The sequence below is a fragment of the Pongo abelii genome, chromosome 18 (assembly GCF_028885655.2).
Source record: "Pongo abelii isolate AG06213 chromosome 18, NHGRI_mPonAbe1-v2.0_pri, whole genome shotgun sequence".
In the NCBI taxonomy this organism is placed as follows: domain Eukaryota; kingdom Metazoa; phylum Chordata; class Mammalia; order Primates; family Hominidae; genus Pongo; species Pongo abelii.
The window spans coordinates 73,656,208-73,672,140 of record NC_072003.2 but is presented as its reverse complement, the minus strand read 5'-3'; the positions used below and the strand labels follow the sequence as shown (position 1 = coordinate 73,672,140).

At 47.6% G+C, this 15,933-nt stretch overlaps 1 protein-coding gene across 5 annotated transcripts in view; it reads left to right on the top strand.

Moving 5' to 3' along the window:
• The window catches only part of PDPR (pyruvate dehydrogenase phosphatase regulatory subunit), a 49,870-nt gene that overhangs the window by 26,529 nt on the left and 7,408 nt on the right, over window positions 1-15,933 (top strand). For 4 of the 5 annotated variants that reach the window (XR_008514674.2, XM_024233873.3, XM_054534117.2 and 1 more), the window contains 7 exons: window positions 2,762-2,917; window positions 3,078-3,211; window positions 4,020-4,168; window positions 4,919-5,031; window positions 6,632-6,726; window positions 9,420-9,509; window positions 14,274-14,456. Coding sequence is in view for 4 of the 5 variants with exons in the window: in XM_024233873.3 (XP_024089641.2) it covers window positions 2,762-2,917; window positions 3,078-3,211; window positions 4,020-4,168; window positions 4,919-5,031; window positions 6,632-6,726; window positions 9,420-9,509; window positions 14,274-14,456 (920 nt within the window). In the remaining variant the exon portion in view is untranslated. The remainder of the gene's footprint in view (window positions 1-2,761; window positions 2,918-3,077; window positions 3,212-4,019; window positions 4,169-4,918; window positions 5,032-6,631; window positions 6,727-9,419; window positions 9,510-14,273; window positions 14,457-15,933) is intronic. The other variant, XM_054534118.2, reaches the window with a different exon arrangement.

Sequence of the window (15,933 nt, the reverse complement as noted above, 5' to 3'; positions counted from 1 at the left end):
TTAGTGACTTTCACCGTTAATCCACCCTACAGCAGCAAGATTGGGAACCACTTCCCTTATAAATACAAAACATACATTCCTGCTCTCACTCCCTTGTTCTTGCCCTGCTTCAACTTTGAAGGACTGGCCACTTCATCTTAATTTGTTATTCTGCCTTGATCTCTGATTTATTTTCTAGGAAGCCCTTAGAAAGCTTTTGTATCAGGAATTGAACCAAACCATGTGGGTTCAAGTTGTAATTTCATTTTCCTGTACTGAGGAGCTGTTCTCAGACTTTGCCAAATGGTATCTAAATATTTTGGGCATACTTATGCTCAGGACTAAGTTTCTGTGTTGGCTCTGACCACCATTCTTGGTTACAAGTAAACTGTTAGTTTGGTAGTTGAACAACATTGTCGGTGAGGACTCTGGATGGCCTTTAATGCCTGAGTGCTCACTTTTGGCCTGGGAAGAGGATGTACATCCATGGAGATGAAGGACCTAACAGCAATATATTTAACTGCTAAGGTTTTTTAATTTTAGCAAATATTTTGGTTAAAATGTTGAACTCGGCTGGGTGTGGTGGCTCATGCCTGTAATCCCAGCACTTTGGGATGCTGAGGGAGGTAGATCACTTGAGGTCAGGAGTTTGAGACCAGCCTAGGTAACGTAGCGAAACCCTGTCTCTACTAAAACCAAAACCAAAAAATTAGCCATGCTTAGTGGCACACACCTGAAGTCCCAGCTACTTGGGAGGCTGAGGTAGGCGAATCACCTGAGCTAGGGAAGTTGAGGCTGCAGTGAGTCATGATGGCGCCACTGTGTACTCCAGCCTGGGCAGGGGGACTGAGACCCTGTCTCAAAAAAATAAAATAAAAAAATCAAAGTTTTTTGTTTTAAAGTTGAACTATTATAAGCCTAGATTTCCCCACCCATAGTTACTTTGGAACCTGTACAAGTCATAATTGAGCTTGAGCTTCTCCTTGGTAATATGACACTTTTGGTAGCCAATTCTCATGAAATAGAAGTGGCAGGCACATAGAAAATGGGGAAGGCGCCAGGCACCGTGGCTCACGCCTGTAATCCCAGCACTTTGGGAGGCTGAGGCGGGTGGATCACTTGAGGTCAGGAGGTCTGGCCTGACCAATATGGCGAAACCCTGTCTCTACTAAAAATACAAAAATTTAGCCAGATGTGGTGGTACGTGCCTGTGACCCCAGCTACTTGGCAGGCTGAGGTAGGACAATCACTTGAATCCGGGAGACGGAGGTTGCAGTGAGCCAAGATCACGCCACTGCGCTCTAGCCTGGGCGATAGAGTGGGACTCCATCTCAACAAAAGATTAAAAAAAATAGAAAAGAAAATGGGGAAGGGGAAGATAGAACCTAAAGTACCAGGAGATGGACAGATTGTCATCATGCAGAGAATCCCGCCTGGCTTCCTTCTCCTGTCTCCCAACCTCCCCAAGCCTTGATGTGCCTTTTGTTTGGAATGGTGTGAGATCAGGTCTTCTCTTTGCAGGCGACCACAGATCGCACTCTTACGGCTTTTTTTACTTATTGCTGTTGAAGATTGGACATTAAGGGAAATGAAATTTTTTTTTTGCCGAGACAGTCTTGCTCTATTGCCCAGGCTGGAGTGCCGTGGCGCGATTTTGGCTCACTGCAACCTCTGCCTCCTGGGTTCAAGCAATTCTCCTGCCTCAGCCTCCTGAGTAGCTGGGATTACAGGCGCCTGCCACCATGCCTGGCTAATTTATGTATTTTTAATAGAGATGGGGTTTCACCGTGTTGGTCAGGCTGATCTCGAACTCCTGACCTCGTGATCCACCCACCTCGGCCTCTCAAAGTGCTGGGTTTACAGACATGAGCCACCACACCCGGCCTAAGAGAAATGAATTCTGACCCTAGCTTTGTTGTGTGAATGATGTCATTGGTACAATACAATGTAACTTCTCAGATTTCAGAGCCACCTAATCAAGCTACAGTATGTACCCTTTCACTTCAGAAGTGAGTTAATTAATTATCAGGGAGGAAATGTGTGTAATAGTTCTGAGATCCTAACACAGGCACAATGAAGAATCGAATGCCATTTTTTCACATTTTGTTACCACCTGTGTCCCACTTAGTAACCTTCATCTCTGCTATGAAGCTTAGTAAGGTTTAGGACCCTGACCTTTCTCTCATCATTTCTACCTACTAATGTGGAATGCTGCATGTGAATACAGGCCGAGTCATGCCGTGACACATAGCTCTATACCTCCAGGGTGGGACGGTAGCAGCTTGGCAGGATTGTCTTTCCTTCTGGAGCATGCCTGATACACTGGGTAATTTTGAAAATTAGACTACATTAGCCTGGAAATTGGGCCAGGCGCAGTGGCTCACGCCTATAATCCCAGCACTTCAGGAGGCCGGGGCGGGCGGATCACCTGAGGTCAGGAGTTTGAGACCAGCCTGACCAACATGGAGAAACCCTGTCTCTACTAAAAATACAAAAATTAGTGTGGCACGGTGGCATGTGCCTGTAATCCCAGCTACTCGGGAGGCTGAGGTGGGAGAATCGCTTAAACCCAGGAGGCGGAGGTTGCGGGGAGCTGAGATTGTGCCATTGCACTCCAGCCTGGGCAACAAGAGCAAAACTCCGTCTCAAAAAAAAAAAAAAAAAACTAATTAGCCTGGAAAGCTCTTTTGAATAGAAACAACTCCAGAGTCTAGTGGATATTGGCTACTCAGGTCTAGAATCTGTGTCTTGGGCTTTGATAGACTGCTCTTGTCTGTTCTAGCTTTGATGTATGATCTGAAGGTTCCCCGCTGGGACTTCCAGACTGGTAGGCAGTTACGCACCTCTCCTCTCTACGACCGGCTGGATGCACAGGGAGCCAGGTGGATGGAGAAACATGGATTTGAGAGGCCAAAGTACTTTGTTCCCCCTGACAAGGGTAAGAAGTCACATTCTCATTTTTGCTCCTTTTTTTTTTTGTCCTGGGAATTAATAAAACGTATTTTCAAATGCATAGGCTAGAATGTGTTCACAGAAGAATAATAACCACGTGGACTACACTAAACTCTACAAGGCCTTGTGATTTTTCCATTCCGTAGACCTCCTGGCATTGGAGCAGAGCAAGACTTTCTATAAGCCAGATTGGTTTGACATCGTGGAGTCTGAAGTCAAGTGCTGTAAGGAGGCTGTGTGTGTCATTGACATGTCCTCTTTCACAAAGTTTGAGCTAACAGTAAGTATTTGGGAACCAAAATAATGGATTAGGAAACTTTGCATATTTATTGAGTGCCTTTTGTTTTTCATCTTCAAAACTGATTCCTGACTGGGTGCAATGGGTCATGCCTGTATTCCCAGCACTTTGGGAGGCCAAGGGGGCGTGGATCACCTGAGGTCAGGAGTTCCAGACCAGCCTGGCCAAGATGGTGAAACCCTGTTTCTACTAAAAATACAAAAATTAAGGCCAGGAGTGGTGGCTCACGCCTGTAATCCCAGCAGTTTGGGAGGCCGAGATGGGCGGATCACCTGAGATCAGGAGTTCAAGACCAGCCTGGCCAACATGGCGAAACCATCTCTACCGAAAATATAAAAAATTAACCAGGCGTGGTGGCGGGCACTTGTAATCCCAGCTACTCGGGAGGCTGAGGCAGGAGAATTGCATGAACTCACGAGGTGGAGGTTGCAGTGAGCTGAGATTGCGCCACTGCACTCAGCCTGGGCAACAGAGTGAGACTCCATCTCAAAAAAAAACACACTGATTTCTTAAGAATTCTGGTATATTTTAGTGTTTCATCTGTGTTGTAACATTTTTCTGAAATTTTAGCTCCTTGTTTCGGGTTTTTAATTTGCTAGAGAGGCCTGTTTATCATAAGAATCAATAGCTAGCGTTCCCTGGAGCTTCTTGCAGCGGAGTAGGTCTGCAAATGTTGTCACATGGGAATTGGCTGATTGAATTTTGTCAGTGAGGTTCATTGCTGGTGGGGCCATGTGGCCCAGCCAGGTGCTCTCATGTTCACTCTCTGTTTCATTCCCTAACCCTGCAGTCCACTGGGGATCAGGCATTAGAAGTTCTACAGTACCTCTTCTCCAATGACCTGGATGTGCCCGTGGGCCACATTGTGCATACCGGCATGCTCAACGAGGGTGGAGGGTATGAAAATGACTGCAGCATAGCACGACTGAACAAGCGCAGGTGAGATGAGCTGCTGTCCCGCTCTGCTCCATCCAACATGTGATTCCTTAGGGGTACTGTAGCAGAGGCTCTCAGGCGCTTCTCCAGGAGCCATAAATCCCAGGGACTAAGAATCATGTGAAATCAAAGCCAGTTTATTAGCAGTCCTAAACAAAAAGAAATCACCAGGAGGAAAATAAAAAAAAGCCCACCAGATTATGTACCCTACTGGGAGAAGATGCCTTGTCTTTTTTTTTTTTTTTTTTTTTGAGACAGGGTCTCACTTTGTCACCCAGGCTGGAGTGCAGTGATGCGATCCTGGATCTCTGCAGCCTCAACCTCCTGGGCTCAAGTGATCCTCCCACCTCAGCTTTCCAAGTAGCTGGGACCACAGGTACACGCCACCATACCCAGCCAATTTTTGTATATTTTGTAGATGTAGGGTTTTGCCACATTGCCCAGGCTGATCTTGAACACCTGAGCTCAAGCAATCTGCCCACCTTGGCCTCCAAAGTGCTGGGATTACAGGCGTGAGCCACTGTGCCCAGCCAATGTCTTACGTTAGTAAATCTGTATAATTTCTTGGCACTAACAGGAAGCCAGAATTTTGTTTTGTTGTTAGTCCTAGAATGGTGCTACTGGCCTTCTGTGAAAGCTAAGAAATCATTTCCTAGAATTTGCCTCATTGCTTTGAAACTAAACAAGATTCGATTGCTTCCTGATCCTTTTTCTGCTACCTGGTTTTGATTATTTTGGGGTCTCACTTTTCAGTTTCTTCATGATCTCTCCAACCGACCAGCAGGTCCACTGTTGGGCCTGGCTTAAGAAACACAGGCCGAGAGACAGCAGCCTGCTCCTGGAGGACGTCACCTGGAAGTACACAGGTACGGGGGCTTCGGGCTCTGCCACGTGGAAAAGGCCAGCAGATGCAGATGTGTCCTCCACGTTTGCCTCTCAAAATGGACTCTCAAAAATGAACATTAGAGTTAGCATAGAAGAGGCTCTCTGGTCATAGAAAATTGATCTCTAGTGGATGCGGTGGCTGACGCCTGTAATCCCGGCACTTTTGGAGGCCGAGGTGGTAGGATCACTAGGTCAGGAGTTCGAGACCAACCTGGCCTATATGGTGAAACCCTGTCTCTACTAGAAATACAAAAATTAGCTGGGCGTGGTGGCGCGTGCCTGTAGTCCCAGCTACTTGGGAGGCTGAAGCAAAAGAATCACTTGAACCCGGAAGGCAGAGGTTGCAGTGAGCCCAGATCGCACCACTGCACTCCAGCCTAGGCGAGTGAGACTCCGTCTCAAAAAAAAGAAAAGAAAATTGAGGGCTGGACACAGTGGCTTACACCTGTAATCCCAGCACTTTGGGAGGCTGAGGCAGGTGGATCATGAGGTCAGGAGTTCGACACAAGCCTGGCCAACATGGTGAAACCCCATCTCTACTAAAAATACAAAAAGTAGCTGGACATGGTGGTGCACGCCTGTAGTCCCAGCTACTCATGAGGCTGAAGCAGGAGAATCGCTTGAATCTGGGAGGCGGAGGTTGCAGTGAGCTGAGATCATGCCATTGCACCTCCACCTCTCAGATTCAAGCGATTCTTCTGCCTCAGCCTCCCAAGTAGCTAGGATTACAGGCGCCCACCACCACGCCTGGCTAATTTTTGTATTTTTAGTAGAGATGGGGTTTCACCATGTTGGCCAGGCTGGTCTTGAGCTCCTGACCTCGTGATCCACCCGCCTTGGCCTCCCAAAGTGCTGGGATTATAGGCGTGAGCCACGTCTGGCCCCGATGAGTACCTAATTTTTAAGGATGACTTGGTTCCCTGATTTTCTCACCCTCAACAGTCTCAGCTTAACCCCTCCCGCCCTCCCACCTAACTGATCTTGCCCCTTGGCCCCACCAGCATTTGCTCTCCCAGGCCCTCATTCTCAATTCCTTGTAGTAGCAAATAGGATTTACATCCTGCTCCTGGATTGGCATACTACAGAATGTTACTTAACAAAAGTCATGTTCTAGCCTGTCTTAGGACGGATGACATGTAATTAGCACAAGCCGATGTCACAAACACTGGTGTCCGGAATAATGCTTTCCTTATTTAGTAAGCATTAGGATATCTTTGAAGTGGATTTAGCTTCTCTGAATTTAAAGTCTGTATACTTTTTGGTTGGGCAGATCTCCTCCGGGTTCTGATTTGGGGATTGGGGCTTCTTCCATCATGTAGCCTTGCTGGGAAAAGGAGGAGAATGGGAATTGTGTGGGGCGGTTATGGCCAGCCCTGCTGCGTTCAGCAGGCCCTGTTGGCAGAAGTGTGTTCACCAGAATCGTGGTGCTTAGCATCCATCCTTGGAGTGTATAAGCAAAGGGACATACTCCTGTCTCAGCACCCAGGCCTGGCTATAGCTGAGCAAGTCTACAGTAGACCTTTCCCATTGGCTCAGCTGTTCAGCAGGAGAGCTGGACATCTCTTGTTCTTTTCCATTTAGCCCTCAATTTGATTGGCCCTCGAGCTGTGGATGTGCTGTCTGAGTTGTCCTATGCCCCTATGACTCCAGACCACTTCCCAAGCCTCTTTTGCAAGGTGAGTGCTGATAAAGTTCTGTTTCTTAAATGGGCAGAGAATGTGTCTTTCATAGTGGTGGCAGTTACATATTCTTACTATGGTGTTAACACCCACAAAGAGTGTCTTGGCTGGGTGAGGTGGCATATGTCTGTAATCCTAGCACTTTGGGAGGCCAAGGCAGGTGGATCACCCAAGGTCAGGAGTTTGAGACCAGCCTGGCCAACATGGTGAGACCCTGTCTCTGTTAAAAATACAAAAATTAGCTGGGTGTGGTCTCACGCATCTATAATCCCAACTGCTTGGGAGGCTGAGGCACGGGAATCGCTTGAACTCTGGAGGCAGAGGTTGCAATGAGCCGGGAACACGCCACTGCACTCCACCTGGGTGACAGAATGAGACTCTGTCTCAAATAAAAGAGTGTGCTGGCCAGGCGCAGTGGCTCATGCCTGTAATCTCAACACTTTGGGAGGCCGAGCTGGGCGAATCACGAGGTCAGGAGTTCAAGACCAGCCTGGCCAACACGGCAAAACCCCATCTCTACTAAAAATACAAAAATTAGCCAGACATGATGGTGCATGCCTGTAATCCTAGCTACTTGGGAGGCTGAGGCAGGAGAATCACTTGAACCTGGGAGGCGGAGGTTGCAGTGAGCCGAGATCGCACCATTGCACTCCAGCCTGGGCAATAAAGTGAGATTCCATCTCAAAAAAAATAAATACATAAATATAAAAATACAAAAATTAGCCCGGTGTGGTGGCACATGCCTGTGGTCCCAGCTACTCAGGAGGCTGAGGCAGGAGAATGACTTGAACCTGGGAGGCAGATGTTGCAGTGAGCCGAGGTTATGCCATTGCACTCCAGGCTGGGCGACAGAGCAAGACTCTGTCTCAAAAAAAAAAAAAAAGAATGTGCTGCCCTTCGTTAGCAAAGAAGTGACTGAGTATATTTATTTATTTGTTTTGAGACAGAGTTTCACTCTTGTTGTGCAGGCTGGCGTGCAATGGTGCAATCTCGGCTCACTGCAACCTCCACTTGCTGGGTTCAGGCGATTCTCCTGTTTCAGCCTCCCGAGTAGCTGGGATTACAAGTGCCCGCCACCACGCCCAGCTAACTTTTTGTATTTTTAGTAGAGGCAGGGTTTCACCATGTTGGCCAGGCTGGTCTCGAACTCCTGACCTCAGGTGAACCACCCGTCTCAGCCTCCCAAAGTGCTGGGATTACAGGTGTGAGCCACTGCACCCGGCCTTATTTGTTTATTTTTTACACTCCAAGCTTTCCTTATTTAATAAGCATTAGGATATCTTTGAAGTGGATTTAGCTTCTCTAAATGTAAAGTCTGTATGCTTTTTGGTTTCTGTAGCACGGGATTAAAATTTGAAGTTACAGGATTATGATACACACAAAAATGCCTGTCGAAGTTAGGTCCCTTCTCTCCATGTAGTGTGGCCTCTTTTCTGTACACAGAGTAACTTCTGTGTCTGTGGCATCTTCAGGGAAGAAATGGCGTAGGTGAATCTCTGAACTTCTTACATAATTTTCTTTCCTATAAGTGGCTACCACAGCTGAGTGAAACAAACTGTAACCCAATGAAAGCAATGACAGCGGAATCCTCCCCAGGAAGCTGCTGATTAGAGAGGGCCAAACGGACAGACATCTTGGCAACCTGTAACGAGCAACTTCCAGGCGGTACTGATGGAGACTCTTTGAAGTTCACCCAAAGTTGGGATCCACGTACAAATTCACAGTTTTCCTCCTTCTCCGAGGCAAAGTGAAAGCAACAGAAAACTCTCCACTGTGAGCCATCAGTGGACCCCTCCCAGTGTTTGCTCTGCTGCTTGGAGGAGTGACCCATACACTCAACACCTGGCGAGTGCTGCATCCTGTCAGCCTCCTATGGAAGTGGTTCGCTTTGGTGCTGGTGGGCGGATCACTTGAAGTCAGGAGTTCGAGACCAGCCTGGCCAACATGGTGAAACCTCGTCTTTAATAAAAATACAAAAATCAGCAGGGTGTAGTGATTCATACCTGTAGTTCCAGCTACTTGGGAGGCTGAGGCAGGAGAATCACTTGAACCCAGGAAGTGGAGGTGGAGGTGGTAGTGAGCTGAGATCATGCCACTGCACTTTAGCCTGGGTGACAGAGCCAGACTTTGTTTTTGCTGTCCAGGACTTTCCACTTTCGTTTATAGAAACAGTGATTGCATCAGTGGCCGCTGTTAGGGAACTGAGCTGCTATGTAACACGTTCTGAGAATCAGAAGCCCATCTTTGACCCCAGGATAGCAGATAAATCATGTCTGTGGGCATCGGGCATCATCTTTTGTATGGCAGGTGGCCAGGGTTTGTCTGCCGATTCCCCCAGAGAAGACACTCGCCTTGTCCTCATTGTGCCTGCTACCCCCGACTAACACAACGACCTGGCAAAGAGGAATATTTTGTGCTTGTCAAGGACTTTCCTCCACCCTCTACCATCAGCTTGGCTAAAACTCCTGAGATGGTAACAGTAGCAAGCAGAGATGTCACAGAGGCAGTGTTCCATTCTCGGTGCCTCAGGACCTGGAAGTTCACCACTTTCGGGATGAAATTCTTGCCTGGACGTCTGTCTCCCTCAACAGTAAACAGAGGGTGCAGCACTAATGAAAGGTTTCCCCAGGCGTCCCTCCCTTGACAAGCAATGTGAGTGCCCAGGCTGACTGCTGCCTTTGTCCCTGCAGGAGATGAGCGTGGGCTATGCAAATGGGATCCGGGTGATGAGCATGACGCACACAGGAGAGCCAGGATTCATGCTCTACATCCCCATAGAGGTGAGAGGGCACCCCTCCCTTCCCTTCCCACAACCACTGTGGGGTGCCGGCGCTCCCAGCAGTGCATTCACCAGCACTGGCAGGTTTGGAGAGCTGTATCTGATTGGGCCTTGGGAACTGAGGTAGGCTGCATTGAAGAGATTTGACCATTTTTAACTAAGTGATATAAGTTTTTTTGAATATGTGATACATTTAAAAAGTATTTGGCGCCATCTGATCAGTTCTCACCAACTGTCACCAATAATAGTATTACTTTTATATGTCATTTGAGATTTGTATGCATATTGCAAGCAAATTCATAATTAATTTTTTTTTTTTGAGACAGAGTCTCACTCTGTTACCCAGGGTGGAGTGCAATGGCATGACCGTGGCTCACTGCAGCCCTAACCTCTTGGGCTCAAGCCACCCTCCCACCTCAGCCTCCCGAGTAGCTGGGACTGTAGGTATGTGCCACCATGCCTGGCTAATTTTTGTCTTTTTTTTGTAGAGACGGGTTTTGCCATGTCGCTCAGGCTGGTCTCAAACTCCTGACCTCAGGTGATACACCCACCTTGTCCTCCCAAAGTACTGGGATTATAGGTGTGAGCCACCATACCCAGCCAAGCCCCCTTTTTAAAAACAGAAATGGAAGCATACTGCTATTCTTCATCCCGGTTTTTTTTTTTTTTTTTCCACTTCACAATTTTTTTTTTTTTAATTGAGACAGAGTCTCACTCTATCACCTAGGCTGGAGTGTAGTGGCATAATTTCAGTTCACTGCAACCTTTGCCTCCCAAGTTCAAGTGATTCTCCTGCCTCAGCCTCCCAAGTATCTGGGATTACAGGTGCACGCCACCACGCCTGGCTAATTTTTGTATTTTTAGTAGAGACGGGGCTTCACCATGTTGCCCAGGCTTGTCTCCAACTCCTGACCTCAAGTGGTCCACACACCTCAGCCTTCCAAAGTGCTGGGATTACATGCGTGAGCCACCGCGCCCGGCCTCACTTCACAATTTCTCTTAGAGCTCTTTCTTTGTTGGTACCTAAAGAAAAAGAGCTTCGTTCTTTTTTTCTTTATTTTTTAACAGTGGCATAGCATTCCATTGTGGTACTAATTCATTCCAATACTAATAGACATTTATGTTATTTCTAGTCTTTTGCTGTTACAAAAAGGTCTACAGGCTGAGTTCAGCCTAATCATATGCAAATAATAATAGTTTCTTCCTTCTCCACAATCTTTTTTTTTTTTTTGAGACGGAGTCTCATTCTGTCGCCCAGGCTGGAGTGCAGTGGTGCGATCTCGGCTCACTGCAGGCTCCGCCTCCCGGGTTCACCATTCTTCTGCCTCAGCCTCCTGAGTAGCTGGGACTACAGATGCCTGCCACCACGCCCGGCTGATTTTTTGTATTTTTCGTAGAGACAGGGTTTCACCTTGTTAGCCAGGATGGTCTCGATCTCTTGACCTCGTGATCCGCCCGCCTCGGCCTCCAAAGTGCTCGGATTACAAGCATGAGCCACTGCGCCCAGCCAGCTTTTGTTTTTCTTTTTCTTTTTTTTTTTTTGAGATGAAGTCTCACTCTTGTCCCCCAGGCTGGAGTGCGATGGCACAATCTAGGCTCACCGCAACCTCCGCCTCCCGGGTTCAAGCAGTTCTCCTGCCTCAGCCTCCTGAGTAGCTGGGATTACAGGCGCATGCCACCACACCCAACTAATTTTTGTATTTTTCGTAGAGATGGGGTTTCACCATGTTGGCCAGCTTGGTCTCGAACTCCTGACCTTAGGTGATCCACCCACCTCGGCCTCCGAAGGTGCTGGGATTACAGGCGTGAGCCACCGCACCCGGCCCACAGTCTTTCTTCCTATAATTTCCTTCCTTTGTCCTATTGTGACAGGTAGCAATCAGTGATTGTAGGCATGCTTGTTTTCTTCTTGATGTTAGTCATATTACTTATAGTGATAGGTTTTCTCTTAAATTTTTTTTTTTTTTGGTGAGACAGGGCATCGCTCTGTCACCCAGGCTGGCTTACTGCAGCTTGACCTCCGAGGCTGAAGTGATCCCCCTGCCTCAGCCTCCTGAATAGTTGGGACTACAGGCCTGTGCCAACATCCCCAGCTGATTTTTTAATTTTATTTTTGTAGAGGCAGGGTCTTGCTATGTTGCCTAGGCTGGTCTCAGACTCCTGGACTCTAGTGATCCTCTCACCTCAGCCTCCCAAAGTATTGGGATTACATGTGTGAGCCACTACCCCGACCTTATTCATTACTATTTTTTAGCTCACCACAGCCTTGAACTTCTGGGCTCAAGCAGTCCTCCCACTTCAGCTTCCTGAGTAGGTAGGACCACAGGTGCCCAGCTATTTTTTATTTATTTATTTTTTAGACGGAGTCTCCCACTGTTGCCCAGGCTGGAGTGTAGTGGTGTGATCTCGGCTCACTGCAAGCCCCGCCTCCTGGGTTCAAGGGATTCTTCTGCCTCAGCCTCCTGAGTAGCTGGGACTACAGGCGCACGCCACCACACTCAGCTAATTTTTTGTATTTTTCATAGAGACAGGGTTTCACCGTGTTGGCCAGGATGGTCTCAATCTCCTGACCTCGTGATCCGCCTGCCTCGGCCTCCCAAAGTGCTGGGATTACAGGCATGAGCCACCGCACCCGGCCTATTTTTTATTTTTTGTAGCTGTGAGAGTCTCAATATGTTGCCCAGGCTGAACTCTGACTCCAGCCTCAAATGATCCTCTCATCTCAGCCTCCCAAAGTGTTGGGATTACGGGCATGAGCCACTGTGTGCGGCCCTCTTTTAACTATTTGAGCCACTGTGCCCAACCCTTTTTAAATGATTAAAGCACAGATATATCAGCGCATGAAATTTCATCTGCTTTTCCACACTCAGAAGTATTATAACAATATGAAGATGAAGAGATTGTTCAAGACTTGGGAAGAATTTAAACAGATGCAGCTGCCATGGTTGGCCTGTGCAGACAGGTTGATTCTGAAGTGCCACCCAGTGGTTCAGGTGTTGTCACCTGGGTGCTTCTGGTCAAACCTCATCAGGAAGGGGAAGCTCTGTGGCTCTAGCAGCTTCATCCTTGCTTGGAGGCCTTGGTTTCAGCTTTCTGATTTCCCTGGGCTGTTCCCATTCTTATGATTTTTCATGAGTCTAAGAGATTATTTGTGCCACGCTTGGGTTCTTTATAAGCTGGCTTTTGTCCGGGAAGCTTACGTTTGTCTCTCTGAGAAGAAGTCTTCCAAAACATGGGGGCAGATGGCAGATTCTCGTTTTGTTCACACTAAATCTCTGGTATTTAGTGAGAAAAATGAGTAAATGGTGGGGACCCACTCTTCTCTCTGATTTTCCCAACATTAGTCACGTAGTTGGATCTGGCCCAACACTAGTCACCTGGTTACATCTCTCTTCCTTGGTCATCCTCTTACCTAAAGGGCCGGGGACTGAGCTTGAGGTGGGAGAGCACCACGTTCCCTGGAGACGCCAGCTGTGTATTCTCCTCGTCCTGCCGTGCTCTGTGGGTCTCCTGTACCCACCTTGGCTGCTTCAGGTGTTTCCCTTACACACATACCACAGGCGAGTGTTGCATGCAATAGCTTAGATTCCTTTTTTCCACATTTAAAGTTGTCTTCCCAGCACGATGGCACATGCCTGTAATCCCAGCAATTTGGGAGGCCAAGGCGGGCGAATCATCTGAGGTCAGGAGTTCGAGAGCAGCCTGGTCAACATGGCGAAACCTTGTCTCTACTAAAAATACAAAAATTAGCTGTGTGTGGCGGCGGGCACCTGTAGTACCAGCTACTCGGGAGGCTGAGGCAGGAGAATCGCTTGAACCCGGAAGGTGGAGATTGCAGTGAGCCGACATCACACCACTTCACTCCAGCCTGGGCAAAAGAGAAAACTCTGTCTCAAAAATAAACAAATAAATAAAGTTGTCTTGATCATAGTGGTCTGTTTGGTAGATGCCTGTTCAGCTACAGTGGTGCAGTTTATAGAAACATACTGTGCTAGGATAAAGAACTGCAGTACCACTGAAGCTGATTCTTTGCTACGTCTTGCTTTGGATTTCATTTTACAGTTTTTAAAGCAAACAGCGTAGTCTCATTTTTGTTGGACTTTAAACTTAACAGCGTATGTTCAGACAGGGATTGAATATTTGCTTTCAGTTTGGAAAACCTTCTGTTCACTGATCTGATAATGTACATGTTTCTGAAACCAAGAAAAGAGCAGCTTGAGAGCCTGAATGCTGTGGGACATGAGCAGGCGAGCCCTGCCTTCCTGGCTCCCCCGCTGTCATCCGATGTGTGCACACATCTCGGGTAACGTGTGAGAGCTGGGCCTCACAGCTTGGGCCAGCATATGAGGGAGTAACAGTGGTTGGGAAATTGGAGCAAAAGAACAAAGCCAGAATCAGATGGAGACCGTGGAGGGTTAGTGGGCTGTTTTAGAAATGATGATGAGATTGGCCATTTACCAAATGGTGAGAGAGCTTCTATAAATTACTATTTATGAATTGCTGTAAGCTAGAATCACCACACAAGACATTTTAGAGAGGTGAAAAGACATGGATCCTGTTGTCATGGAGCTTAAGTCCAGGCTGGGGTGACCCCAGCTCGTCACTCCTGGGCTGTGCCCTGAGCCTGTCAAGGATGAGAAATCCTGGGAGTTTTATATGCCTCCTCTCTTGTCCATGTTAATAGTGTGAGCCATCAGCGCTTCCAGACATGCTCCATGCTTAATTCTGAAGGTCTGCTGCTTATGAACTTTGTCTCTTCCTATAGTACGCCCTGCATGTATACAATGAAGTGATGAGTGTTGGCCAGAAATACGGAATCCGGAATGCTGGATATTATGCTCTTCGCAGTCTCCGAATTGAGAAGTTTTTTGCCTTCTGGGGTCAGGATATAAATAACCTCACCACGCCCCTGGAATGTGGACGAGAGTCGCGGGTGAAATTAGAGAAGGTACTGTGTTTATCCAGGCTCCACTTTCACTCAGCATCCCGAGTAGTGAATCTGCACTAGACTAGGAAGAAGAACTGATATGACAGGAAAAGAGGAAAAAGATTGAGGCCTCAATGTTAGCATCAGGTAAATGAGGACAAGAGTGTCCTGAGAATGAAAACTTTATAGGATAAAATATCTTCAAATGAAAACATAATAATGGTGGCTTACGCCTGAATCTCAGCACTTTGGGAGGCTGAGGCAGGCGGATCACCTGAGGTCAGGAGTTCGAGACCAGCCTGGCCAACGTGGTGAAACCCGTCTCTACTAAAAATACAAAAAGTAGGCCGGGCACGGTGGCTCACACCTGTAATCCCAGCACTTTGGGAGGCCGAGGCGGGCGGATCACAAGGTCAGGAGATTGAGATCATCCTAGCTAACACGGTGAAACCCCGTCTCTACTAAAAATACAAAAAATTAGTCGGGTGTGGTGGCGGGCGCCTGTAGTCAGGAGAATGGCGTGAACCTGGGAGGCAGAGGTTGCAGTGAGCCGAGATCACGCCACTGCACTCCAGCCTGGGCGACAGAGCGAGACTCCATCTCAAAAAAAAACAAATTTACAAAAAGTAGCTGGGCGTGGTGGCCAGCACCTGTAGTTCCAGCTACCTGGGAGGCTGAGGCAGGAGAATCACTTGAACCTAACAGGCAGAGGTTGCAGTGAGCCAAAATCGCACCACTGTACTCCAGCCTGTGTGACAGGTCAAGACTCCGTCTCAAAAAAAAAGAAAACATAATAAATAGACAATACTTGGTCAGGTGCAGTGGCTCACAACTGTAATCCTAGCACTTTGGGAGGCCAAGGCAGGAGGATCGCTTGAGCTCAGCCTGGGCAATACAGCAAGACCTTGCTTGTCTCTGAATTACAATTGAAAAACAAACAAAAAAACCCACTTATTTCTAGTGTTCTGCTGTCTAAAAGACTGAGTGCTTTCTGGGAAGCTATTCCAAGTTAATTATGGTGATGCATTAACATGCCACGAATATTTGTATAAACTAGTCATCTTATAGTCAGCTGCCTAATTTTTGTGGTTTTTTTCTTTTGTTTTTAATTTTGAGGTGGGGTCTCATTCTGTCACCAGGTTGGAGTGCAGTGGCGCAATGTTGACTCGCTGCATTGCCCTCTCATGCTTAAGTGATTCTCCCACTTCAGCCTCCCAAGTAGCTGGGACCACAGACGCGCCACCACACCCAGCTAATTTTTTTGTATTTTGGTAAAGACAGAGTTTTGCCGCATTGGCCAGGGTGGTCTCGAACTCCTGAGTTCAGGTGATCCACCCTCCTTGGCCTCCCAGAGTGCTGGGATTACAGGTGTGAGACACCACACCCGGCCTAATTTTTTTGGTTTTTTTGTTTTGGGCGGATCACCTGAGGTCACGAGTTCGAGACCAGCCTGGCCAATGTGGTGAAACCCCGTATCTGCTAAAAATATAAAAATTAG